The sequence below is a fragment of the Seriola lalandi genome, unplaced genomic scaffold, assembly GCF_002814215.2.
Source record: "Seriola lalandi dorsalis isolate HSWRI2012SDOR001 ecotype SW California unplaced genomic scaffold, Sedor1 jcf7180002054838, whole genome shotgun sequence".
NCBI lineage: Eukaryota > Metazoa > Chordata > Actinopteri > Carangiformes > Carangidae > Seriola > Seriola lalandi.
Genome location: NW_019525391.1, coordinates 3261 through 31080, shown reverse-complemented (window position 1 = coordinate 31080; position 27820 = coordinate 3261). Strand labels below are relative to the sequence as shown.

General features: G+C 38.8%; 2 protein-coding genes across 4 annotated transcripts in view; both read left to right on the top strand.

Moving 5' to 3' along the window:
• Positions 1–16583, top strand: part of LOC111670151 (guanine nucleotide-binding protein G(q) subunit alpha-like) — a 25946-nt gene extending 9363 nt beyond the window's left edge. Inside the window, exons 2-8 of one of the 3 annotated variants that reach the window (XM_023426757.2) lie at positions 2245–2429; positions 4451–4605; positions 6056–6184; positions 7170–7298; positions 9867–9996; positions 10107–10260; positions 11434–16583. In XM_023426757.2, coding sequence (XP_023282525.1) covers positions 2245–2429; positions 4451–4605; positions 6056–6184; positions 7170–7298; positions 9867–9996; positions 10107–10260; positions 11434–11624 — 1073 coding nt within the window. In that variant the 3' untranslated portion in view covers positions 11625–16583. The remainder of the gene's footprint in view (positions 1–2244; positions 2430–4450; positions 4606–6055; positions 6185–7169; positions 7299–9866; positions 9997–10106; positions 10261–11433) is intronic. The other 2 variants (XM_087179436.1, XM_023426756.2) reach the window with 2 other exon arrangements.
• A 1343-nt stretch (positions 16584–17926) lies between these two features.
• Positions 17927–26700, top strand: LOC111670158 (TLE family member 5-like). The gene is made up of 7 exons (XM_023426766.2): positions 17927–18328; positions 21339–21436; positions 21824–21887; positions 22157–22201; positions 22309–22371; positions 22498–22572; positions 22837–26700. The coding sequence occupies exons 1-7, from the start codon at positions 18302–18304 to the stop codon at positions 23074–23076; spliced, it is 612 nt and encodes a 203-aa protein (XP_023282534.1). The 5' UTR covers positions 17927–18301; the 3' UTR covers positions 23077–26700.
• Positions 26701–27820: the final 1120 nt, after the last annotated feature.

Sequence of the window (27820 nt, the reverse complement as noted above, 5' to 3'; positions counted from 1 at the left end):
GAGGGGTTTAAAAAAAAAAAAGAAAAAAAAACACACAGGAACGAAAAAGAGAGGGAGACAGAGGATGGGGTTGCCATGGTAACGGAAATATGGCTGCTCTTCAAAAACCTTGAATGTAGGTGGTGGTGGTGAGATGAGTGTGTATGTGTGCGTGCGCGCGCGTGTTTGTGTGTGTTTTTTCCTCCTCGTCTTTCCCTTTCAGTTGCCAGATATTATGGATGTGCAGGATCCTTTTTGATTTCACTGAGCTTTGAGATGCCATCAGCCTCTTCTGTTTTTTTATTATTTTTTTTTAATTTATTTATTTTTTTATTATTTTATTTTTGGATGGCCTGAGGGTGGCGTTTCTGGGCATGTAGAACATAGAGGACTAGTGTGAAATGTGGGTTAGGCCCAACAGAACCCCCCCAGCAAGTTGGGGGTTTATTTGGCAGTCACTGTAGATCTTGAAAAGCTCAAAAACAAGTGTTTACTGGATGCAGAGATTTATATTTTGAGACTGAAATCAAGAATCTTTTTGCATCAATAGAAACAGAATAATCGTAAAATGTACATTATAACAGTATATAGTTACATATATAGTTTTTTTCTTGGGCACCATTCTTTCTTTACCATATGTGTGAATCTGGAAACCTGACACAACTTGAAATATTACAATGATCTTGCATCCAGATATGGACTCAGGCGGGCAGAGGAGGATCACTGAAGGAATGCAGCCTTTTGACAACAACCCCTACTGTCACCTTTTGGCAGAGGCAGTTCAGTGTCAGATCCTTAAATGTAGGGCAATTTGTTTAATCATCCTCATTAAATTAGCTTGTATCCTCTGCCACTCGTCTCTCCGCTTCTTTCTAGAAATATTTTTGATTTGTTCGCTTTCCAAACAGTTTGATAACATCCTGATGTCGCACAAAGAAGCTTTGACATATTAGCAGTCGTAACCAGTTTACTTAATCAACTTGGAATCCCAGTGGAGGGATTTCATAACGTGTGAAACTGACTTAGATGGGCATCTCACAGTAATCAAGTTTTCAGAGAAGTATTAGACCTACTAGATACTTTGGCTTCATTTGGGCCAGGCTGTGCGGATTTGACTGGTTTATTGATTAACAGAAATGAATGATTAGTACTTAAACATCAGATACACAAACAGACTGCAGCGTGTTCTTGGATCTCTTCAACTGGCATCAATGTTTTGGTGATTTTTGCCTTTCATGGGGCATCTGTCTTTGGTTACAAATTTGGCTTTTAGTCATCTTGGCACAAATGAGAAGCCTGATTTCAAATTGAGCTAACTGCTAATTGGAGGGGACGGGGTCTAGCACAGAATAGGGCTGATACGATAGAAAAATTCTAGTTTTTAGTCACTACTTTAGTCATTTTAAATCACAATATTGATACAGATACCTTTTTTTTATTTACACCTAGCTAAAACTAATGCATTATAATACAACAGTTGTGTAATAAATACTACTTACATGAAAGTTATAATGCTGTTTTTTTTTTTGTTGAAAAAAGAGGTGAGGTGTTGAATTTACAGTAATATTGGCTGATATAGTTTGTGGTGCTGTTGAATTGCATTGAGGTGTTTCTTTTCTCCACCTCATTCATATCAAAGGTAGACTACATATTAGTGTGTGATAAATAAGAAATAAATATAATATTTTGTCACTGTGTGTCCATTTGTACTGAAAACTGCTGACTTGAAGATGCCACATATACAGTAGTTATTGGGCTGATCCATGAATGTCTGTTTATAGTTATTGGACAAAAAAATCACAAAACGTAGCTGAAGAAGAAAATATTCTGTACTTAGTTGTCTTTCATCTTTCTCAGATGCTGTTAATCCTTTACATGAGAATCTCAAAGACTGAGAGTTTACCTATTACCTAAAACCTCTGTGTTCTGTGTAATCAAATCTTTCTAATGTACTGTCACTTGCTGCACTGGTTGTATTATTATAATTGGTGATTTCCAGAGTGGCCAGGGACTTGATACTGTGAGTGTATGAAGAATGCCATTCATTTCTACAGGCTTTTGCTCAACTCTGTCTCATTCTATGAAGCAGAGAGTTTCCTGTCTCACTTTCACCTACTGTCTTTCTTTCCTGTTTGTTTTCTTTTGGTATTCTGGATGTGATGACAGACCAGACCTTACATGGCTTTGCAACGCTATACCACTTCGTCCACGAGGTAACTTTGCTGCACCCTGTCTCTAACTCTATGTGTCCTCTGTCCCACTCAGGTACGGGAGAAAGTGGCAAAAGCACCTTCATCAAGCAGATGAGGATCATCCATGGAGCCGGATACTCAGATGAAGATAAGAGAGGCTTCATCCGGCTTGTTTACCAGAACGTCTTCACGTCCATGCAGGCCATGATCCGGGCAACTGAGACCCTCAAGATCCCCTACAAATTTGAACAGAATCGGGTAAGGACTGTTCCGCAGAAAACATACTTATACAAGTCCTACCATCCATTCCAAAGTATCTTCTACTCTGCACAGTGTTTGATATTGTATGCCATTTGGTTGGATTTTCTGAAAGACCACAGTTTATCTGCACAATCTAAAATAGTCTATATTTTAAGCAAGCTTCAGGACACACAACACATCCAAACTAAACTCCAGATATAATATTGGAGTATTTGTACATAGGCTGCTTTTAATACATTAGCATGACTGAAAATGAAATATTTACCGACATCGTGGGCACAATACAGCAACATAATTATAGTCTATTACCATAAGCTACAGTGGTTCACAATTCCAGTCCTCAGAGCCCTGCTGGTCTTTTATTGTGAACCTCTAATTGAGTACTGATTTACACCTGGGATGCAAGGTGAATGTGATCTGCTATTCAGTAGGATAGACCATCAGTATGCTACCTTCATAAGGATCAGGATTTAGAATCACTATCTACATTATGAATGAACAGTATCGTCACCTAATTTTTGTGAAGCAAATTATGTTTCCTGTAACAAGATCATATTATTGCCACTGTTGGCATCCACAAATAATGTGGTGACAGAAATATTTTCAGTAAGAGACATCACTTAGCTGAAGTCGTCAAAAGAAAATGTTCAATTTAATGTTTAAAATTTGAAACCCACTCATTATATGCCACAAGAAAGAATGAAGATGGATAAATCAGATTTACAGTTTTTCCCTGTCAATGTTGACAGTTTTAAGGCCATCTTCAGCGTGTGTTGCATTATTGCATCAGTTTAACGGTTACGTTTCACAAGAAAAACTGTCACGTAATATATCCAAATGAAATGTGTGTAAGTTACTGTTGTTACTGTTTCCTTATTCAAAATAAAAGTACTGTTCAGTAGTAGTCCTGAACTGAAATCACAATTTGTTTGAATTAAAATATCTTCATCTTGGTAAGAGTAGTAAGAGGCATATTTACTTTTATTCATAGTTACTTTTGTTTGATTATAGTATGTATATGTACACATCAACCAGGTTTTTGTTCGTCTTCTTCAGTTGACAGGTTTAAATTCGTCTTTAACTGAAGCAGGGTTACGAGTTCACATAAGGTCATATTGTCATTAATGGGGTGGTAGTGGAGAAGGTATTGACAAGGCTTTTGTGCAGGTTTAAGTAGTGTCAGGACCTGGTCACCCTAAAAAAAGAAAAAAGAATTACTCATTAAGTGCAGTGAAAATGTTACAGAGAGGAAGGATAGAAACATTTTGGTTGAGGCAGCCATTTCAGTGCACCAGATGTGAAAACCAGACATAAGGTACAGCGAACTGGCCCCATATAAGCAGATGGCATAGCGATATTTGAGGAGCTGCTGTAAAGATAATTTGATTATAAAAAGACCACTGTGAAGTTTAGAAAATAAAATGTTTGTTCCACTCATCTATTATCAAGTTCTACGAATAACATTGAATAGTGAGGGAGTGGATGCCCCTTTTAGATGAACTATGTAAAGGTGTAAAGATGAGTGTCTCACATGGTATGTCTGTTGGACATTATACATGGCTGACCTTTGCCCATAGCTTTATTTATTATTTATTTATATCTATATAACTTTTTTAAGACCTTTTAAGAAATTCTTCACAATGTTTATCAGACATTTTCATATCATTAAATGTCCATTTTGCTGCTCTTTTTAGCCCATGTGTCAGTCTCCAACCTCTTCATCTGTTATTTTTCCCGTTAGTCAGTTGTAGATCTTTCACAGGAAAAATCTTCTGGTGAACAAGAACTGACACATTCAGTTTGTCTAGCAGAAACTTTATCTGGGATAAGTAAAATAAGTGGGTGGTTAGGATCAGCCAACAGGTCTAAACAGAAACATATCTACAGATATGCAAATTATCTTCACCTGGAAGTTTTAGGAAATATGTAACTTAATAAATCTGGTTGCATTTTGCTTTTCTCGTTTTCTGTTTGTCCTATTGCTTTCCTATCTCACCTTCTCACCTGTGTCTTCCCAGTCTAATGCCATGCTCGTGAAGGAGGTGGACATTGAGAAGATCAATGGGTTTGACCAGCCCTACATTGTAGCTATCAAGAGCCTGTGGGCTGACCCGGGGATCCAGGAGGCCTACGACCGCCGCAGAGAGTACCAGCTGTCTGACTCCACTAAATAGTACGTTTGTCTGTCTGTCTCTCTTTGTTGTGTTTGTGCCTCTCTGTATAGACAACTGTTATGATGTCTGTCTAGGATTTGTGTGTGTGTGTGTGTGTGTGTGTGTGTGTGTGTGTGTGTGTGTGTGTGTGTGTGTGTGTGTGTGTGGCAACCACATATGCATGAGGGATTAAAATGGTGTGTCTGTGCTTTAATTAATGTGACTGAACTTGTGTTTGCATCCAGATGAAATTTAAAGGGTCACTTCATCAAAATCAGTAGTTGTAGCTGATTACAGATATCTGTTGCTTTCAGAAGCACTTTTAAACGATAATGTCTGATCACTGAAACTATCTGCACAGCTTAGTTGAAAAATATATTTTGTATGATTTTGGGGAACTGGCCCTTTAATTTATGTGTAACAGGGAGTTAGAAATGTCTCCAGAGATCAAGACAACAGTTTTCACAGTAATTAGGGTTGAGATGTGTGGCTTGTGGCAGGTTGTGTGTGTATGTTCTGTCGTAAATACCTGTGTTTAATAACCCTGTGGGTTATGTAACGTATGCTGGGGCAGGGCAGCACATTAGCCTTTTATCCACAGAAAGTATTGGTTGACAGGTTTCAAAATTCAATAGTCTACTTACACAATTTAATAATCTTATATGAAAAATTATACAAGAGCCACTATTTGGCTTCTAATTGTTGGTTGTTTTCCACTGTGGCTGTTCATTTACAGTGTATGATAAGTGCGTGATAACTTGATAGCAGTGCAATGTGTCATTTGGGTTCATGCACCTGAGAGACGACTGGTTGGCCTCACCCATGCTGTCTCATCCAGATAACAGAGAGCAGAACAGTGACTTTGAAGCCACGATCCTGCTTGTCATTTAACCTGCTTATAAACTACATGTTACCATCTATGAGCATACTCCAGAAATAAACACAGAATACACACAGTCCGATCTAATATTGTCACAGCTAAGGTTAAATGTGTGTACTCCCCAGTGGCTCCTTTTCTTTATGCACACATAAGCCAAAAACGACTATGATTTAATTTAAAATTGAAGGTTTACATTTAATGTCTGAATGTCGGTAATAACCACAGATTTTTAAGAAATGTCAAGGTGTATTCATTTTGTTTCCACTTTATTTGCTGCCAAATGTGTAAGCCTCTCAGCGTGTGGTTATGAGCGTTTGATACAATTCCATTGTAATGATTTGTGACAGGAGGCTCAATGGCCAAAGGTACTTCAGTCACTTTATAGTGCCTCCTGGTTGTAGAATTTCTGTACTACAGTTAAAAGCTGCTTCAAGTCTGCATGTGTTCAGGAGTGCTTGCTGTGTGCGCAATATGATGGTAAATGTGTTAGCTATGTATTTGTCCTGCATGTTTCTGAAATTGGGAAAGACAAGAAAATTACTGAATGTCTTTATTTCAGCATTATCTACACTGTTCATATATATCTCCAGTTACCTTAGCGATATAGACCGAGTGACTGCGGAGGGATATGTTCCCACCCAGCAGGATGTGCTGAGGGTCCGTGTTCCCACCACGGGTATAATAGAGTACCCATTTGACCTGGAGAACGTCATCTTCAGGTACCCCTAAGGCACCAGGACTGCAGCTTCACCATAGTTAGAGGACAGAAACCACTGATGACTGTCAGGATATTAGCACATTAGTTCAGAGGGGGTTAGTTCTTATAAATTGTGCTGAATAAAAAATTGACAAAAAAGGTAAAATTAACCAGATGATTTGTTTCCAGTGAAATCACAACACTGTTACAAACTTGCAAATGCCACCACATTATTAGGGTAAAAAGACACAGTCGTCCTTCAGAGGAAAATAAAAATGATGCTGTGTTTAGATTAAATGAGCCTGAGGGCCAGGCTGGTTAACCTGATTAGAACAGTGGTTTGTGTCCAGAGTTGTATTAAGGTTCTGACCCCAGGATGAAAACTAAGGCCAGACATGCTGCACTATAGCGTGTGGGGAGCAGCCACCAAATACCAGATGAAGAAGGATTAGACAGTGATGTCAAAGATTCTCCAGGAGATTGTGTGAGACAATTGGCACGATTTGAAATCTAGTAGATTTGAAATGTTATATGCCTTTGGAAATAGAAAGTAGGGAGTATGTTTCCTGCTGTCTTTGATATCATACTTGTCCTACCCTTCTTTATCTGATTGCAGGTGCTGCTGTTTCTGCTGCTCAAATCACTGCTACTACTGTCACTGATGCCACTTCACTGTCTGCAACATAATCCACAAACTACTTGACCTCACAGCAAATTGTTGTCGATTTAAAAAGAGTCAAGTAAACTCAAAGCTACAGTTGCAAGTTAACAGCTAATCTCCAAGGTCTTGTGTTGGTTTATGGATAAAGAGTGTTGGTGGAGCAGTGACACTAACAGCCCTTTGTTTCTGAGATGCGTTTTCTGTGAAGCTTCTTCAACAGGACTGATCCACACTTCCTGGAATGGCAGGGGGGGTTGTGGTAATTGCCTGTCACGCTTTATATAACTGTTTTCCTGTCTTTTTTTTTTCTCTTTATCTCTCTTTTTCTCCACCGGCCTGCCTGTAGTTATCTTACCGATCTGGATCGTATTTCAGATTCCAACTATCTTCCCACTCAGCAGGATGTGCTCAGGGTGCGCATCCCCACTACAGGAATCATAGAGTACCCCTTCGACTTGCAAAGCATCATTTTCAGGTAGAAAAGATGCCACTTTTTGGCTGAGTCCCTCCGTGTTATGTCATGACATCATTAACTCATACATCATTTGATGTGTTTTTGTCCAAAGCCCCAATTAAACCATGTTGTTTGTCCTCCCTGTTAATGGAAAGAACTTGTAACCTGTGACTTTTGATTTATAAATTTGACTTGAGTGTCTCTTTCCCATTCCTACTCTTTAACGCTCCAATCATAAAAACCAAGTCATTAGCATTTTATAGTGTCTCCATAGACCCCACACTTTCTTTTACCTCTTGCCACCAACAGCAATCATACCACACATAACACAGCCCCCTAATGAACACAAAGTCCTACATTCTGGTGCCCGGTCTCTGTAAATGGGTCACCTCCTCTTTTCCTCCTCCTCTCCTCCTTCCCTCTCCGGCTGGCAGAAGAAACGAGGTCGTCCTCTCCGCGGTGGAGGAATGTTATTTTGGGCGGCAGGTCCTGCAGGGCCTATATTGGCCCCCGGTTCTCTGTGGACCACAGTGGACTGGGCCACCACCAGGGGGCACCCTTGCATTGTGAATTGTGCAGCTCTCTTAGAGACCACATAGCACCTGGTCTGGAGGCTTGCACCTGTGCATCCAGAGGTGCACCGAAATACGCACTATGAAGCATTAAATAGCACCAGTGCCATTTATATACCGGCTTTGACAGGAAAAGGTTCCTGACGTGAAAGATTTTATTGAATCAGTTGTCACAGATGAAAGCTTAATGAAACTGGGACCCTAAACTCCCTTATGAGTGAAGGGTGACCTTGCCAAAGAGAAGCTTGGGAAAACTGAAACCTTACGAGGATTCACACATCTCATCAGTCAGGATTGCTGTTCATGAATCGCTTCAGCGAATGCCAGCCTGTCTACCTGCAGGCACATGTCCTGACATCAAACTTTTCATGCCAATTTTTGCTTAGTTAGTGGTGTTAGTGAATCTCGCATGACTTACAAATGCCATACTTCTTCAGCTTGTAGTGTCTCGTTAGGTGATGTAGGAGGCGTCATTCTGCCATGAAAAGGATCCCACCATCAGAGGTGCCCCCTGTTTCTTTCATCAACATTTCAACTCTGCCTCCTGCCCTGTGTCTGTCCTCTACCCTTTGTGCCTGTACCCCCTAGCCATCTCTACTTTTGTCCTTCATTTTATGTCCCTCCCCCATTTGTCTTGTTTCAAAATTTAACGATTGTTGTGTGGTGCTTTATCAAACACACACCAGAGTGGGTTGAGAAAGCTTTCACCGTATCACATAAACAGGAGTACCCACTGATCTAGTATCAGATGTAATTTTGACTCCCTGTATGACCAGATGAATGCCACTCAGTTTAAGAATTCCAGTAAGATATTTCAGTTTGGACTGTTTGGATGCACAAATGTATAGACAATTTTTTATACAGCAAGATGTGGGTTATTGACCAAAGTTGAGTCTTATCTGTAAATTCATGTTTATCGGTTGGGTATTTTTGTTTATACATGTACAGTGTTCTGAGATCAGGGGCAGGGGGAGGGTGTGTTATGTGAACTAACATACAGAAAATATCCATTTAACATTTTAAATTTAAATAAGATTTTTCCTTGTATACAAACCAGATTCACATATTACTATACTTCATTTTTGTGTAGTTTCTGGTTTTGCAGGAAATGAAATGTTGAATTGACAGACTGAAAATGATAAGATTTCTCAAACTGATTGGTTTTCCTGGTCCTTGATCTGTCCTAATTGGGAAGCTTTCATCTTTGCAGTGGCTTGCATGACTCACTCACAGTGAAGGACAAAAGCATTTTCATAGTTCACATTTATTTCTGGTTTATTTGTAGTTTGTGTAGTTTTTTTTGCCAAATAGAGATGACTGTACACATTTGGGAAAAAAGGAAAAAAAAAAATCATGGCCAAGAAGTTGTGAATTTGAGGTTTTGAATCCATCAGGTGTTAATTGTTCAGTTAACTGCTAATTGTTCAAAGATTATTAAAAATAACGTTAATAGGACTGCAGTATGGTCTTTTTTAAACAAATGGTGAGGACCCAAAATAAATGATAGGCCTATTTCTGATGTCTCCCTACACATTCGTAAAAATATGCTTTCATGCGTCCCTGGATGAGAGACTGTATTTTTATTTGGGTCATGTGCTGAAAATGTTTAAGGAAGACATACACCGGAAAATATCTTCAGGACTGCTGGGCCTGAAACTAATCTGGACCAAAACATTTTGTTGTAAAGTTAATTTGCTGTATATGCATTATGTTGCACAAAGTGAGTCATAATCCAGCGTATTTATAATGTCATAGAATATACAGGGTTCATGATTTGGTGCTGGTACCAAATCTAACTTGATGGATTCAAAACCTCAGTGAAAACAACAAAGCACTGTCCTAAAAGCAAGTTTGAACTTCTGTCCCGTTAAACACTGAGTTCTCATTGTGGCCTCTAATCTTCAGTTAGATCACTTAACATCAACTAGGACACCAGGATTTATTTGATGACATGTTTTTTTTTTTCGTCTCGCTTCTTCATTTGTTATCCCCCTCTTCACCTTCATCTTACCATCAGGATGGTGGATGTAGGGGGTCAGAGGTCAGAGAGGAGGAAGTGGATTCACTGCTTTGAGAATGTCACCTCCATTATGTTTCTTGTGGCGCTGAGTGAGTACGACCAGGTCCTGGTGGAGTCAGACAACGAGGTGGGTGAAATAATATATCTGCAACAACTTAACCATTGATTTAAAAAAAAAAAAAATTACACTCTGCCAGAGAACTTGAGTTTTCTCACACTTTTGTTCCCCTACAACAGAACCGCATGGAGGAGAGTAAAGCTCTATTTAGGACTATCATTACCTACCCTTGGTTTCAAAACTCCTCCGTCATCCTCTTCCTCAACAAGAAGGACCTGCTAGAGGAGAAGATCTCCTACTCACACTTGGTGGACTATTTCCCCGAGTTCGATGGTGAGATCATCTATACGTTGGTGTATATGAGTGTGTGTTGATTAATCTGACGCATTTTTTTTGTGTGTGGTTCCCTCTAGAAGTTTTAAGTCTGCAATCACCCCCTCTGACAGAATACGTGAATGTGGATGTTGTGCACTAGTCTGAAATTGCTTTTGATCATAGTCTTTTCAAGAAAAACAACACTGACATCATCACTTTTGCCTGAAACTCTGGTCTGGGTTGTTTGTGGTGTGACAGCAAAGCAGATTAACCACTGGATTTTATGATGGTAGATATTAGATTTTAGCCTGTATTCAAAACCCAGACAACTATTAAATCCATCTGCCAATTATGGGAACTGTCAAGATGGCAATCTCCAGACCTACAGTATATGAGCGATGTAGGTGTATATTAGCTCTCCAGCTAACGATGACTTCCATTACTAATCAATCTTTCATTACTGATTTATCATTCAGTCATGTAAAAGTCAGACAACTGTGAAAATGCAGTTTAATTACTTAGAGTTAAGGTGGCATCTTCAGGTTTAGTCAGATCAAAAGATTCAAAGGTATTCTGTTTATTACCATATATGACAAAAAAAGCAGCAGTGAATATTTGCCCATTTGTTCTCTAAAAAAAAAAAAAAGACATAATTTTCTCTGATGCATCAGAAAGTGAAAAGAAGTCAAAACCCAAGTGTGTCAAGCTGCTTTCCTACTCCTTGCTTTTTAGCAATCAAAACAGTGTAGCTTCATGCATTATTTAAGATATATGAGGTTTACTTGTAGTTTTGACCATAACACACATAAAGAGCTTTTTTTTTTTTTTTGCAAGGTCTTTGTGACACCAGACAAGATAAATAATACAAGGTGCAACACTGCATACTCTTCTGTCACTACTGGCATGAGAACATCCCCATGTGGGTCCAAGTGGTGCAGATGATGATGTCACAAAACTGTCCCATGGATAAGTTGGTCCATATCAGTTTATGTTTACACCACTGAGTAAGTTTGTCATAAGTCAGTGTGAACAGGAAAAAGAACAAAACAAAAGGTAACAATGGAGCAAAAGAACTGCAACACAGGTGTGAAAGTGATGCAGACACAGATGTTATGATGTGTTTTAAATGACCGTCCTTGTGGTGAGAAGTATATGCATGTTTACATGTGCTCCTCTGTGTCTAAATTTCAGGTCCCCAGAGAGATGCACAGGCAGCGCGGGAGTTCATCCTCAAGATGTTTGTGGACTTAAACCCAGACAGCGACAAGATCATCTACTCTCACTTCACTTGTGCCACGGACACTGAGAATATCCGCTTTGTGTTTGCAGCTGTCAAAGACACCATCCTACAGCTCAATCTCAAAGAGTACAACCTGGTGTGAGGGCTCACGTACGACGCACATCTCCTCCCCATTGCACAAATGCACACCTCTTTGGAAGTGTGCACTCAGCTCCACATGCATTACACAGCACATGCCGGCTCACTCACACACTCACTCACTCACACACTCACTTTCTCTCTCTCTCACACACACATATATACACACACACACACACACACACACACACACACACACACAAGCAGACACGCATTCTAATAGAACCTTTCCTTTCCCCACCCCCCACCACCTGCACCCCCCCCAGTACAGTACTTTCACAGACCCTCCCACCTGCAAACGCCGCCCCTTGCTCTTTCACCAAAGCTCGCCCTCTTCCTCCTTCGCTCGGCAGCTTGTTGTGTCAGAATCCTCGCTCCTCCCAAAGCTGCTCCGTGTGTCAGATTTGGCTCCGGCTGCTAGCTCTGGCACATTTCATCTGGCACACAAACCTTTCACACGGGCTGTACAGTGACTGAAGGGGACTTTGGTGTTTGTGTGTGTGGTACGTATGTGTGTGCGTGTGTGTATATTTGGGGCAGCATTGACTAGCAAGGAGCTGTGTTTTGGTGAATAGCAGCATCAAACCCCTTTGGCCCTCTGGAGTTGACCCTCATTGGTGTGAGATCAGATCCTCCGTCATCTCCTTTCTGCCAGTGTGGGAGGAAGTGAATTCTGTATCTGCTGAAAACACCCAAGGACCAGCGGCTCGATGCTGAGATACTTCAGAGTGACTTGGACAGGATGTGAGGTTTCACACAGGATGCAAGGGGATGGGGCTGAGGATTCTGTCTCCACCTCGCATCTATGAATGTACCCACCAGTTTGAGCATCGCAATCGCAAAAAATAGATATATATATTATGAAGTAAATGCATATGTAAACACACTTAAGACAAAAAGCACGAGAGGACAAGACATAGCTAATCAAAATCTGTTCATTGCTGAGATTTTTAAAATGTTTTTAATGATAGAAATTTGTTGCTACGTCTACTTCTATTTAACAGATAATGGCTAAATGGAATGGTGATAAGAAATGGTAAGAAAATCTATAAAAACTTTTAAACAAAGACATCCAAAAAAAAAGAAGCAACCAGAAATTTACTTGACATAAGTATCCTTTAAAGATTTCTGTATTTTTATGTTTAAGTTAATCACATCGCTTCCCCCCTCCAGATGTTTTCTGTATGGATTCACAGGGACAATCTTCCATGTGACCTTCACAGGCTCCATTGATAACACCCCCATATCCTTAATACAAAACACCAGTAGAAGGTGAGAGGACCCTGCTTTTTAACACAGGCTCTCCTCTGATTGAGTGGAAGCAGACGTGGAGGGGAGTGTGATGTCATCATCAGTGTTAATCAGCCCACAGAGCACATCTGCAGCTTGGGCTGCAAGTAGCTTATTCAACAAAATAAAAGCTGTAAATTAAAACACGCCCAGAATCCATGCGGTAACATCTCTGATGGCGTCACACCTGCATCGCTCAGCCGTACAATCAGACCCACTTCCTGATGGTGACATAGTCTCTATTACATCAGGATGTGCTTCTGTTATTTTATTTTTTTTTTTTTTTACTGTATAGTCACTTTGTTTATAAAAAAAAGATTGCTTGCTATTGAGTGGTGAGAGGAGGGGGGGGGGGCGTTATGAACCTTTCACAGAAAACGCACTCTGAAGTCTGCAAATGTTGTTTGTGTATATTTGTTTGTAAATACATATACACAAAACACTCCTGTATAAAAATGCTCTGTGGTACACCATCTTTGGCAAAAAATACAACAAAAAAACTAAAAAAAAACAAACAAAAAAAAAAACTAAAAAGAAAAACTAAACTTATTTCATTAGCATACAGTTTTTCCTATGAATTTATGGTAGTATTGATACTGTGATTATGGATTTTGTTCACTTGATTAATAGGACTACGCAGAGCTGAGTGGTGCTGAGGAAAATGATCGGCAAGGAGCAATAGTCAGAGAAAAGAGGTTCCTCCCAACCAGCCTCACAACTCCACACTACTGCAACAGCTCTGCCTCCAGAGTAATACTAACTAGGGCTGGTAAAAATCTTCACAGTATGGTGACAAGATGATTTTAAGAGTAATTAAAGATTTTTTTTATTTATCTAATTTATGGACCAGGTTTGAAGGTGTTGATAATTTGACTGCTTTTGATTCTGTCATGTTGAAGTGCTCCTCTCATGGTGGAGCCTACTTGAGTCTGAACTGCTGTAAAAACGAATGTCTGGTATAGTAAGGACTTTATCTCTGCTTTCTATTTCTTATTGAGACATTTCCAGTTGTACTTGCCATCACATCTCCATCCATTTATAATAACTGGTTTCTTTAGGAGCCCTCACATTTGTTTTGTTTGATTTAAAAAAAAAAAAAAAAAAAAAAAAAAAAAAAAAAAAAAAAAAAAAAAACAAGAAACTTGTATTTCTTCTTGGTTTATAGACGCAGCGCTGTAATGCATACCTAGAAAAATGTACAGTACGAACGTAGGTGGACTTTTTTATCAGTGATTGAAGACCTATGCGGTCCATGCTTGCTATTTGTAATTTAACACAAAAAATTCTGTTGTCGGTTTTTTGCATTGTTAATTTCCAGTTTTTTGAGGCTTGCTTTGATAGTGCCAGTGAAGTGCAGATACTTTTTTGGTCTTTGACCTTTTCTACAGGTGACTTATCCTTCATCCTCATTAAGGGCTATCACAGTGCATCAGGCATCAGACAGCGGGGACTGGAGTACAGGACCACAGTGAACCAAGTCATCCACTACTAATTCTTGTTTATAAATGGAGATTTACTTGCAGTATGTGCTATAAGAAGTGTAGTCAGGGTGTTAATGCAAACATAAAGTGTGTGTGTGTGTGTAGAGAGTTTACCAACACTAAGCAGTTTTCTTTATGTATTTCTTTATGTATCGGGCCCTTTTGTGAATTAGGTGGACCCAGTATCTGGCTCTCTGACCTTCACTACTTCATGTTTATTTGCATTGGTATCACAGTGTTACCTGTTAGACCTCATGCAGTGTAGAGAACCTTATCACTAAAGACATTACTACCAGGAAAAGTATTGCATGTTTCCCAAGTATTTGAGTTGTACCTGATAGCCAAGAAATCTTAACGACCATACTGGTGGTTTTGCATGTTTTACCCCATTCACTACAAGTCTTAAACTTTATTGTTGACCACTTTTCAGTTTATTGATTGGTTTGCTACTTTCAAGGCAGCTGCTGGTAACATGCCATGGCATTAAAAACAGACTTCTTGTAACTGATTAAGTAAAAGTTTTATAATGACACTGACAAACTAGTTTATGTAAATCGCTTATGTCTGGCCAATACCTGATTGCAAAATAAGTGAATATAGGCACTGATGAACAATACAGAAAAATGAAGAGGACTGTAACGGGTCACCTATCTCAAATCAGTTTTGTGTCAATCCTAAATTGATTTTCTTAGATGAAACCAACAAAAAGCTGCTGAAAAGACAATAAGTCCATCTAAAAACTTAGGATTCAAAAAATGGTGAGCAATCATGTAATGTTTGAACACTAGGTTAATGGGGCTAAAATATAATGTTAAAATGCCAGTGTGGTCCTTAACTGCCATTTTGTCTGCTGAAAAATTACACTAACCTTGTACGAAAGAAGCAGACAGCCAACCATTAAAACAGCTGTTATAAAGAGTGTGTGGATGCCAGTATTTAAGTGGAATGATTATACCAGTATGAATACCCAAGTATTTATCTGTAGTCCTGTTAAGATTTGCTTTGTGTTGAGTGCAGCTCACTTTCATAGTGATGAACCAATGTTGTATTTTGACACTACAACTCTGGCACATGGTGAAGGGCTGACTGGCTTTAAGTGTGGGTTTGGTACTTGTTAGCGGCCCATGGTGCAGTGTGTTTTTGACACATTTTATCTCAACTTATATGAGCTGGAAAGAGGGATGGCAGTCTGTGTGACACTTAAATCTCCTTAAATCTCATTCTTTCATTTTTCTCAGTTTTTGAGCATTAACCAGTGAAAAGACTGGACTGGTATTTCACTACAACACTCTTATTTATTGCCTTTCATTGCCTTGAATAATGACAGATGGCGTTGCTGGCCCGTTATGGTTCTGGAGCATATGCTCTTGTGACCTTTTCGGCGGCTGAGGCTGTGTGATGTCCCTTCCTGTGGGCCTGTAGGAATGAGTGGAATCAAACTTATCTTTCGGACATCAGTTTGGAGTCAGTGCATATTCAAAAACTTAAGCTTGTTCCCTTTTTTTGTTTGTTTTTCATTTTCTTTCTCTGTATGATAAGAAGACATTACCAGAACACTATTATTTAGGACCACTTGATTTATTTTTCCTCACTCCAATGAAACCTGAAGGTCAGTTGTGTAGTGGTGTATAAAATGCTGTTTTTTCCTCTTTATTTTGTATGTAAACCAAATGTAAATTATGTATTATACTGAGTGTGCCAACCCCACTCTATCTAGAGCCAGGCTCTCTCTAAGTGCCAACGCTGTGGTCATCATCAAAAGGACCACCACCCAAGATGGTCCCCCTTTTTAAATAAAACAAACCAGAGACTAAAAGGATAGATGATTAAGTACACACAAAGACTTTATTCTGTATTTAAGATTGAAGATTTAAAAGATAATCTGCTGTTTTTTAAGAAACTGTAATTATAATTGCATGTGCTGTTTATTTTGTGTTGGAAGTGAGGGCTTGGATGTTTTCATTGAAGCAGAGCCCTTGATGAAGGGGGTTCAATCAGTTGGTTATTATCGATTATTGATTTACATAACTCTTGCCATATTTTTTTATGTGTTTCATGTATTTGTTTCAACCACTGTTGCCTGATCCTCATTCAAACATGAACATGACTTATGATCATTGCCGCCTTCTAAGAGAGAAACATAATGACAAGGTATCTGTTTTAAATTGAAATAAATTTGTTCCTATACTTGCTGATGGTGTGTGTGTTGAGTGGGTTTCATAATTCTGTATGTTGTAAAAGTCTGAGGTAACTTGCAATACTTCCAAGGTCCCTTAATATAAGCAATTTTAATGCTCAAGACAGTACCACAGGTAGCAAAGATATAGTATCAAATTTCAGGAGCAGATATGAATGTGATTTTTCTGATTTTAAGTCTTGAATTGTATAAAAACTCCTATCATATGGCTGGCTTTTTGTTTGGATCGCTTGAGTGTTTTCCAAGAAGGTGCTTCTGAAAAATGTGGCTGCCTCAATATCCCCCAGGGTCTGGCTGTGCTGCTGTAGTTGTGTTTTTAAAGCCATAGTTTGGCACTGTTTATTCTGACTTAAGAGACTGCTTCCATTATATCAACTCTCTACCGATGATGCCCCTACTGTGGCCTTTGGTTCGTTATTATCCTGTTTTTTCTTTTAATATATATGTATTTTTAAAAAAATATATTTTTAGTTTAATATTTAGTTATAATACCCAACAACAACCCACAGTTAGAACATTTGGGGCTACTGTACACTGTAAACCCTAATGCATCTGTGAAAAAATTTTATTATAAAGTCCACACCAATGTTATGGAAAAACATCATACGAACACTCATACCTTGTGAGCTTGACATAATTGTTTTATGTTAAGTCAACAGTCCTTTGATTTTTGAGTTAATTTTACTTTTATAAATTTCAATATAGTATATAATAATATTCTAATTAGTTCAAGGCCAATTAACACATACATTACGCACTTAGCTATATATTTATTATATTTTTGATAATTGAATGTACGAAAAAGTGTTTGTAAAAAATATGTACTAAGTGATTTTATGTTCATTTCACAAGTATTCACACACAACTACAAAGAGGCACAAATTGACTACAAAGAGATGCTAAAAGACAACACAGAGGTGCAGAATGACTGATTAGGCACAAAATGACCACTAAAAGACACAAAGCAACTACAAGGTAACACAAAATGACCACAAATACCAAATGACATCACTAACTTGTTTTTGTGTCTGGATGTCTTTCTCATATGTAGGATGGGTGGGGGGTCCTTTGTCTCATAATCCGCTGACTTTGCAGATACTATACTTTAGTGGTGCAAATTGTTCATTGCACATTGAAATTTTAATGAAAAACAATTGAAGTGTGGTAAAGTTGGGAGTTTTTCCAGAGCCTTGGGTCCTGGGTCAGTTGCCCACTTTGCCCAGTTGATAATACGGCCCTGGGCCCCACACGTCCTCTCTCCGGCCCTGGTTGCAGTGATGAGCGGGTCAGTTCAGCTCTGTGTCACACGGGGCGCCCGCTCCTCCGCTGCTCGGTTTGTTTTCCGGGTGATGCTGCTCTTCTCTTCAAAGCAGAGGAAAGTCGGGGGCTCATGTGTCAACATCCAGGGTTTCCCCGGGGAGGCGTAACGTTAACGTTATTCCAAAAAAAAACCTGACGTTCCTTTGAGGACCCTTTTTATTTCTTCTAGCCTGTTCATCCTAGGAGGCCGCGGTGTTTCTGACCTGAAAGACCAGAAGACGATCTTCGGCTCCTGCTGCTTTGACGTTAGCTAACGTTATTGTAAACGATGACAGAGTACAAAGTGCGAATAGCGTCTCCAATCATTTAATAATATCTGGGGACCTGTTAGCTTAGCCAGCTAGCCTGGTAATTCGATTAGAGCAAGGAAACAGACTGAAACACACTGCTGACATGATGTTTCCTCAATCAAGGCACTCGGTAAGTTGACTAGTTGAACTTGTCCCAGTTGGAAACTAAGCAACGAAGCAAGCTGAGCTAATGCTAGCTAGCAACCGACAGCTGATACTAGCACTGCTGGCTGCAGGTAGCTGTCAGGTTGTCTCACAAAGCCAGACCTCTCTTCATCTACTCACGACGTTTGTACCGTTATAATGTAAGCGAGGCGTAATCTTAAAATATTAAAATAAATTTAGTTCGTTGGTTTGTCGCTAACTTGCCTGTATCTGCCCTCAAATACAGTCTGTCGTTAGCTAGCGTTGCTCAAAACAGCTAACTGAAGTTGATGGTTGAAGCTGGGAGAGCAAGTTAGTGTATTATTCTGTTCTGATCAGCCTATTTGTTTCCACAGTCAACAAACCAAATTAAATGTGAGGATACAGAGCACACGAATGAACAACAGCCAACTTTGGCAGTTTGGAAACCAAGCGGAAAAAGACTTAATCTTTGAAATTATTTAATCAAAACTACAAATCCTGCTGCAAATAGGGTAGTATTTCAATTGGCGTTCGTTACCTTTTAATGAGCAATGTAATGGGTTCATTTAAAACGAAATGAGACAAGTTAATGCTCGTCAAGACCAAATCAAATTATTCAATGTTTATTTTAACAGCCTATGAAGTCATGGGCAATTAATACCAAATTAACTGTCAATAGTCACTGTCTACAATCAGCCAGTGAAGAAAAACAACAACTTAGCCAACAACTAAGCCAAAGAAGAGATGCAAAAAAGGCCTTAACTAAAGCACAAACTATTCCTGATCATGTTACCGCAGTTTGCACATTAATCAGCATTAAAACTTGGTTAAAACAAGGAAAAATGAAGCTGAAATGAGTAGGGCTGCAACCCACAATTAATTTGAATTTCAGTTAATATGGTGATTATTTTCTAGAGTTATGGATCAGTCGTTTTTGCTGTAAAATTTCCCAAAATAGCACAAAAAACATTTAAAAACAACAGCTTTCCTAAGTCCAAGGAGTTGTCTTCAGATGTCTTGTTTGGTTTGATCTGCAGACTCAACAGATGATAAAGTGAATAAGCGGCAGATTTTTCAAAAAAGAAAATAATCGTAGGTTGCAGCTTCACTCCTATTCTGTAATAACTTTATGAGCAACTAATGCCAGGCAAACTGCATATAGCACCACCCAGAGCAGAAAACCACTGATGAGGGAAATGCTGCACAAGCAGCATATACAAAATAACACAGACCATTAACCGAAGCACCAGGACAAACACTTGTCTCATGGTCATACAAGGTTATATGTGAAGTGTTGGTAAATATTCGTGTTGGTTAGTTTCAACATGTGACTGCTGTTCCTCTTTCTGAAGCCAGGTTGTACCAAAGATCTTCCTAGAAATTTGGTGACAAGCAAGACGAGTTCAGTCTCAAACCGCTGGTGTCAATAATAAGAATTCTTTATTGCCTTGTGAACAGGACTCAGGTTGAACAGTTTATTGCTATACTACAATTTTTCAGTTATAAACTATTTGAGAAGACACATTAACCCTCACATACTTCATTACTGAGAGAACCTTCAGATATGCTTTGTCAGCTGCAACTCAGTTATTCTTACTAGAGCTGCAATGATTGATTGTTAAGTGAGCTGTAGAAAAATAATCTGCAGCTATTTCGATGATTGATTATTCATTTCATTTATTCAAGCAAAAATGTCCAAAAAAATCTAATTTTGTATCACAGTAAACTGAATATCTCTCGGTTTTTGACTGTTGGTCAGACAAAACAAGACACATGAAATCATCACATTGGACTCGGAGACACTGGGGTGGATATTTTTTCGTTACGTTTCACAGGCTAAACGATGAATCAATTGAGAAAAATAATCAGCAGATTAATTAATGAAAAAATTGTTAGTTGCCGCCCTAATTCTTACAGTCAATTGTTAAGTCTAAAAATACTTTAGAAAGTAGTGAAATCCCCCTGAACCCTGAGTGAATTAATTGTATAGTGTCTAAGATTTTAGAAAACAGTGAAATTTGCCTGTCACACTTTTCCTTAGTCCAAAATCACAGCAGTTGTTTAGAACTTTTGTCTGACTTCAACAACTCATAGACGCCCATAATTTATCCTCATTCAAATCATTGAATCGACAAGTTTCAGAAATTCTTTTGTACCGCGAAATCATGGCAAGTAAATAAAGTTTGCATTTTGGATGCAGAGTTTTGACTTCTGTGTACCCAAGCAATTCCCTCCTCTCTGTTCAGTCCCATAATCCCACTGGAAACCTATTGGCCTTGTGCCACTTATTTAGAGAGTAATGAGGTTTAGGGCACAGGATAAACCCTGGATTACGGCTTTGGACTGATGGTCTAAGCATAGTCTATACATAACCAGACTTCTAATGCAGCCTCTAAATACCTCTTACATATGTGCAGCATGGGCACACTTTAATCTTGCCTTCTGTAAACACATTTCCTCAATCAACACACTCTGTGTTCTCTAAAAAAGCTGGGACAGTGATTTTGTTTTTCTTTTAAAAGAGGACTGTTGCATATCAGTTTGTCAAAGACAGCTGTTAGAGACATAATTGAGTGCCTTGTGATCTCCCTTTCCGGGTTGTAGCATACAAGTCAAACATACTGTCTCCGTCTTTATCTCATTTCAACCTCTCGCACTCAGACGTGTGGCTCAGTTGAAGCTGACCTTCATTTTAACTATCCTCTCAAAGGGTTAATCTCAGAGGTCAAACTGCTGTTTCTAAACAAACCCAAACACACTTAAATTAAAACACACTTATCATCAGGTTTCTCAGCAGCAGGACAAAGACATATACACCACTGGCCCATTTTCTAATCCCTTTCTTGCTGGGCAGTTTATGATTTAGCAAAGAACTAAGTGATAAATTAACCTGGAGCAGCCAATAGGGAGAGAGTACATTTCTTATTTGGACGCAAGGATCTTTGGGCGTGTACTTCAGGCCTCTGTGTGAGTTTATGAAAACTGCTCATGTTGTTGTGGTGTTGTTTTCCCAGGCATCCTCTCAGTCCAGTCAACCTCTCAAGTTCACCACTTCTGACTCCTGTGACCGCATCAAGGATGAGTTCCAGTTCCTCCAAGCACAATACCACAGGTACGTACACAGTAACACACACACTTAAAATGAGGAACACCTCAATATATCACAGCTCATCATTATAGGAAGTTACAAAGTAGTGCTGTGTCTGTCCAACATGCTCTGAGCTCCCCATGTACTGATGTTAGTTTATATTTGACACTTTGACAATACAATTAAAAGAAATGTAAAACTACCACGGTCTTAATTACCTCAGCAAAGCTATGAAAATTGTTTTCATAAACATGTTTAACATCTGAAATTTGTACTGAGCCTCTTGTGTGTCTGTCTTAGCAAAAGTGGGTTGTAATAATAATGAAAATAATAAAATTCAATTGAATATTTTCATTTGGATATTTGCACTCAAGCTGTCCTCTAACGCTTCTGTCTATTCTCTCTCAACAGTTTGAAGTTGGAGTGTGATAAACTGGCCTCTGAAAAGTCAGAGATGCAACGTCACTATATCATGGTAAGTCTGCTGTCTTTTTTTTTTTAGTTGAATCCAATCTCCTGGAATATACCAAGGTACTCAGTGATGTCTTTTACCAATGCTGTTTTTAGTTTCCTATTTTCTACCACTTCTTTTCCTGCTTCCGCTGTGTTCGGGTTGGGACTGGATTGGGCAGGAATTGTTAATGCATACAGAACAGCAGTTTGTGTGTGCGTTTATAAGACGTTACAGAAGGTATGACTCGGTGTATTCTAACTTTTATATCTTTCTCCCTCTGTTTATTGTAGTACTATGAAATGTCCTATGGGCTGAACATTGAAATGCACAAACAGGTAATAACCCTCCCCTAGAATACATTTTCTTTTATGAGCCAAGTTTTTGTGGATATCTGGTGTAACCTTTTTTCTTTTTCTTTTTTTCTATTCATTTTTCTTTGCAGGCTGAAATAGTGAAGAGACTGAATGGGATTTGTGCTCAGGTGCTGCCTTACCTGTCACAGGAGGTAATGACACTGACATCTTCACAAATGTGTCCAACTGAGAGTCTCTGCCCCAACGATCATTTTACCAGCTATTCCTTCTTTCAGTCAACATCTAACTAGTATGACCATGTTGCGTCTTTATTCCAGCATCAGCAGCAAGTGATGGGCGCCATTGAGAGAGCCAAGCAGGTCACACCGCCTGAGATGAACTCCATCATACGGGTGAGCTTTATTTTACTTTCTACTGACTTTGTTTTTATGTGCATAAAGCTAAACGTTGTTGTTATGTCGAGTATGTACTCGGGGGTTGTGCGTATTGCCCTCCGTTCACAACCACACATCACAATCTATAGTCTATGCATCCTCAAAATCATGTGACATTTGTTTACGTGCATATATGTGTACACATGTATAAAACTCTTATCGTCTCTTATAAGTCTTATAACCTGTGAACTGATTGTGTCTTGACCATCTGTGCGATTTCAGCAACAGCTCCAGGTGCAACACCTGTCCCAGCTCCAGGGCCTGGCCTTGCCTGTGACCCCGCTTCCCCTGGGCCTGACCCCTCCCACACTGCCCGCCGTCTCCTCCAGCTCCGGCCTGCTCTCCCTCTCCTCCATCCTGGCCAACTACTCCCACGGCCAGGCCCAGGTGGTGAAGGAGGACAAAGCCCGGGAAGCTGCAGAGAGGGCACCCAGAGGAGAGGACGGGGACAAGTCAGACTAGTGCCGACACAGTGTGGAGGTTTGTGGAGGGGGATTGTTATGGGGTGAAGTGTCGAGAAGAAAAAAAAAAAAAAAGAAAGGTGAAACTGTAACTGTAAATGGAGATTGATGTAAGTCTGGCTGCCTGTCTGCTGAGTGTTGATGTAGAAGAGTAACTGCAGGGATGATGACAAGCAGAGAGGACGGAGTTGAAGCTTTTGGATGTGTAGAGAATGAAACTGCTGAATGGCTGAGATTGAGAGTTCTTATTATTTAGTGGTAATAGACTCAGTTCAGGCTTCTAGACTTTAAATATATGCTTTTCTTTTTTTTTTAGTGTAAGCCACTGTTGTTAGGCTTAACCAAGATAAATGTTTTCCCATTTGGAGAGAGAGCTGAGGATGAAAGCTAACAGCAGTCTCCCTTACATGGATCTGCCTCTCACAGGTTTATCTTTCCTACTTCTTGTTGTTATCAGATCTGTATTCTATGTTTTTTTTTTTTTTTTTTTTTTTTTTTTTTTTTTTTTTTTTTAGTCCCTCTGATTGTTGAACTGGCCCCTGTCTGCCAGTCACAGTAAGCAGTTTTAACAACATCTCAGTTCCCTGTAACTCAAATCACATTTTCCAAAATGTTGACTGGAGCTGTTTGGACAGTGATATTGTGCATTTATGTACTTGGAGCCAAATTAAATCTTACCAAGATGTTAAATGGGATGTTTTAAAGGGACATTTCACTTGTCAGGTGCATTCAAACCCTTCAAAACCTAAACCACCCGTTTTCATATGACCAACCACTGGATGCATTACCTTAGCTGTGTACCTCAGTCCCAAATAAATGGGATTTTATTCCATGAAAAACCCTATAGTTTGTACAAATGGTAGTATACCCAGCTTTGGGGTTAATTTGTGTTTCATAGGCCTAGCTACTGCTGCTGCTACACGCGCTACATGGCATGGACCATGACTCGTCTTTAAAGGACAAGAATTTACGCTCTGAAAAAAATTGACTTTATTTTGACATGTTGTTTTCGTGAAGTAAAAGACAGGCTATAATTAGTCTATAATTGTCTGTGTGTGCTCGAGTGAATGTGATTGGATAGAAGAAAACACTTGCTTAATTTAATTTTTTTTTTTTTGAAGCACCTTTTGTATTTTCCTCACCTCCCTGCATCAGCCCTGTCCCCTTATTGGTCCACTCTTAAAACAAACTTGAACAGGATCTACAATTCAGAACCAGATGGTCGTAACCAACAGATGAGTACTGTATTTCTGTAAGTTAGCAGCACTTCAGTTTGTACTGAGACTGTCTCAAGCACTTGTCTTTTCCTATCTTGTGTGTGACTGTAAGGGGATGGGGTCTTCCCTTTTTTTCGTTTTCCCATTGTTTTGATGAAGAATGTGTCCTGGGTGAGTTGCTAAAGCTCTGTAAGCAACAGCAAACATGTGTTCCTTGCCTCAGAAAAAAGCTGATTTTATTACAAACAGAATTTGTGCTGACAACCAAATTCTTGTACCCTTTTGCATTAAAAAAAAACAAAAAAAAAACAGGCTGGTGTTTATATTCAGAACATTTTCAAACAAAAGCTGGGTCCCAACTCCATACTGAATATTACTTCTATAAAGTATATACTAACTACTTATCTGGATTGTATACTTATCTTGTAGTTCACGTACAAGACATGAAATGCAGTTCTGTATTAACAGGAAATAATATGAGATGTGTGCTAACAGATGTCAGTTATCAACTCTGGATAGCCACTGCCAGTTAAACTTAACATAGAAAGAGCAACATTTTCTTTCCAGATATTGCTTACTTTTTTGTTTTCTGATATGTTATCTAATTACCACTGTACACAATTTGTTTCCATGTTTCAATTATACATGAAAAAAAATTAAGTTTTTGTATGCATAACAGCTGAACAGAGGTCATTGCTTTGAACATTGTGATTTTCCATGATGTGCATTTGCCATGTCAAGATGTATATTAACCATATTGCCCATCTATAGCCTTATAATCAGACCGAATTGCCATTGCAAAAATCAGACATTCACTCCGTTATGTCCATTTTTTACATAATTATCACCTCTTTCTATTTTTTGTCAGGGTCAGACAACATGTCGTACATACTAGTTATTTCAACATACCCAACCCTTATTCTAAGCAAGTTTTAAGTATGTAGTGTGTTCATACTGGAAATGAAACAAAATAAATTTTACACAAAATAGCCGGTGTGCACACAAAAAAAACTGAGTTGTGAGTGTACTGCTGATGGACACTTGTCCCATTTTGCAGTGCACCAATTAAAAAGAAGCTGGTCATAGTCGTAAAAATAAATGAATAAATAAATAAAACTAGTTGTTGATGGTGGTGAAATAGCTCAAGGAACACTTCAGAAAACGTATCTATGGGAAGACATTTTTGCAGTCTTAAAGTTATATTTGCCGGGGTTTTCTAAAGTCAGTTAAAGTGACATCTGACAAAGCGAGTGGTGTATCTCTTCTTGTTAGTATAAAACTGCAATATACAAACTGCAGTTGTTAGTATAAAAGTATACTGATTTCTTGTATAAAAACGGTATAATCTAAAAGTTAGTATAAAGTACATATTGTATGCAGTTAGCATGTTGTATGGAATTGGGACACAGTCTGAGAAATGGGAATGTTCATGTTTTAGGCAGCAGAGGGCAGCAGTGCTCTCTCACTGGTCATTGGTATAAAGGCACTCGCAAGCCTGACATCCACTAAACATCTAAAGAGGTCCAAGTCAGTTTGTTGTGTTCACATAATTGTCACTCCTGTTCTCTTTATGTCTTCATTTTCTGTGGGCCGAGTTGATACACTGCAGGTGTTAGCTGTTACTCCCCTGTAATGTGAGCGCTTTCCAGAGCTTTGACAACCCACCTTTAAATGTCTGAGCACGTCCGAGATTGGCGCTTAAACCTTTTCTCTCTGTATTTTAATTTGAAAAGCACTTAAGTTGTGGCTCAGTGCTCTTTTGTTTTTTTTTTTCTTCTTCTTCCTGTCTGTGCTAGTGTTGGGGAGCTGTACGGTTTCCCTCCCAGGAGATTTGACTTTAATATATTGAGTGTGAGAACAGATCAGTTAGTCATTTGCACTCTTTATGCTGACGTCGGTCTCTGTAGAAAACCTCCTTTGGCAAAACTCAGACATATGAATGGTATGTGTGTTTGTTTTTGCTGTGAAGGGCCAATTTGTATACATATGAATATATCAATATACATATTTTTTAAAGCATTTTTGTATGTTTCAAAGCTGCTTTTTAATGTGTGTGTATCATGGAAGACTTAAGTGTTGTATGTGTGCATTATAAGCCTACAGTAAGAGAGGCACAATGTTGTATACCATGTCGTTTTTTCCTGTTTTTTCTCTCCCATTCTCTCAGTAGGCAGTAACACTTAACATTGTTTTCTAGGTTTGTAAATGTTTTATCCTTTTTTTTGTGCAAACAAAAAACAGTTTAATGTGTTGATGAACACAGTTTCATTTTAAAAATACCTGGGGCAAAAAAAAAAAAAAAAAAAATGTAAACAAGCAACTGTGTACTCCTAATGAGAATGAATCAACCTTTTAGCAGTAAGGAAGCTTCTCTGGTGCCTTACAAATAAAAGACGTGATTGAGAGTGGTCATTTGTCTGTGTATGTGAAAAAACAATCTGAAGGACAAAAAGGCAACATTAAACAACATCAAAATCACTTCAGCTCTGGCTTACTGAAGTCATGAAACGTAGCATTTGGGAGCCAGATTAAAATGTTAAGTCTGATGGTAGACTCCTCTGCAGCTTCATGAAATCATTTGTGGTATGAGGTTTGGTACTCCTTGCTGACTCAGATACAAGTTCACATTTTGAGGAATGAATTTGATCACAGCAGTCACAGTGTAATTAAAAAAACCCACACAAATTCGCCTGAGAACAGCTCGCACTATGAGTCACCACATAACCATGACCTTGTGAGTCTTAAAGGGTGTCATTCACCTCTTTGTTTTAGTTTACGACCCTCAACTTTTGTTTTGGTTCATTCTCATCACTCCCATCACTTTCATCATTTCCAGCAAAAAAACCCAAAAGAAAAACGACTGCCTGCTGCTTGTTGCTGGGCAGGTAGTGAACAGACACTACAACTAGTTGGTGGACAAAGTAGAGAATTTTGCGCTTAAAGAGCCACATATTTCCCTTATGAGTTGAAAAAAAGGAGTTAAGGTGAATCTGAATGTTGTGTTTACAGCTTGTTGCAAAAAAATAAAAACAAAACACAATTAAATCAGGTTTAAATAACTAAAAATGACAGTATTTTCTCCATTTCTGATATTTCTGCTGCCACCCCAGAACATGGTAAATGAAATGTTGTTTGTGGTGTTAAACATTACAAAACCTAATCAGCTCTCTTTTCAGTGTCCTTGTTATTTCAAAACATTGTGAACAGTTTTCGTAGAGAGTATTTCTTTGGTAGGAAGAAGTGAAAGTAGTTTCAGTGAAAATTGCCCACAGAACCAGACCAAAACTAGATATTTGAGACCGATACCAACATTGTTATTTGACATTTACAAAAGTCTGAATTTTTTTTTTTTTAAATTTTTGATAAGAATCTTTAAAACTGTGACCAAGCAGGGAATACTACAGTTGATAAATAAACCTGTCAGTTCTCTCTGGTGGACAAACTCTATTCTATTATATTGGCTGACATATATGCTGACACAATGAAGATTATCTAGAATAACCAGAAGCTTTCTCTTGAAGAAGATGT

Coding starts and splice junctions, on each gene's coding strand:
- LOC111670158 (XM_023426766.2), top strand. CDS start 18,302: ATGATGTTTCCTCAATCAAGGCACTCG. Junction 22,202..22,308: donor ACATTGAAATGCACAAACAG/GTAATAACCCTC, acceptor TTTTCTTTGCAG/GCTGAAATAGTGAAGAGACT. Junction 22,372..22,497: donor TGCCTTACCTGTCACAGGAG/GTAATGACACTG, acceptor TCTTTATTCCAG/CATCAGCAGCAAGTGATGGG.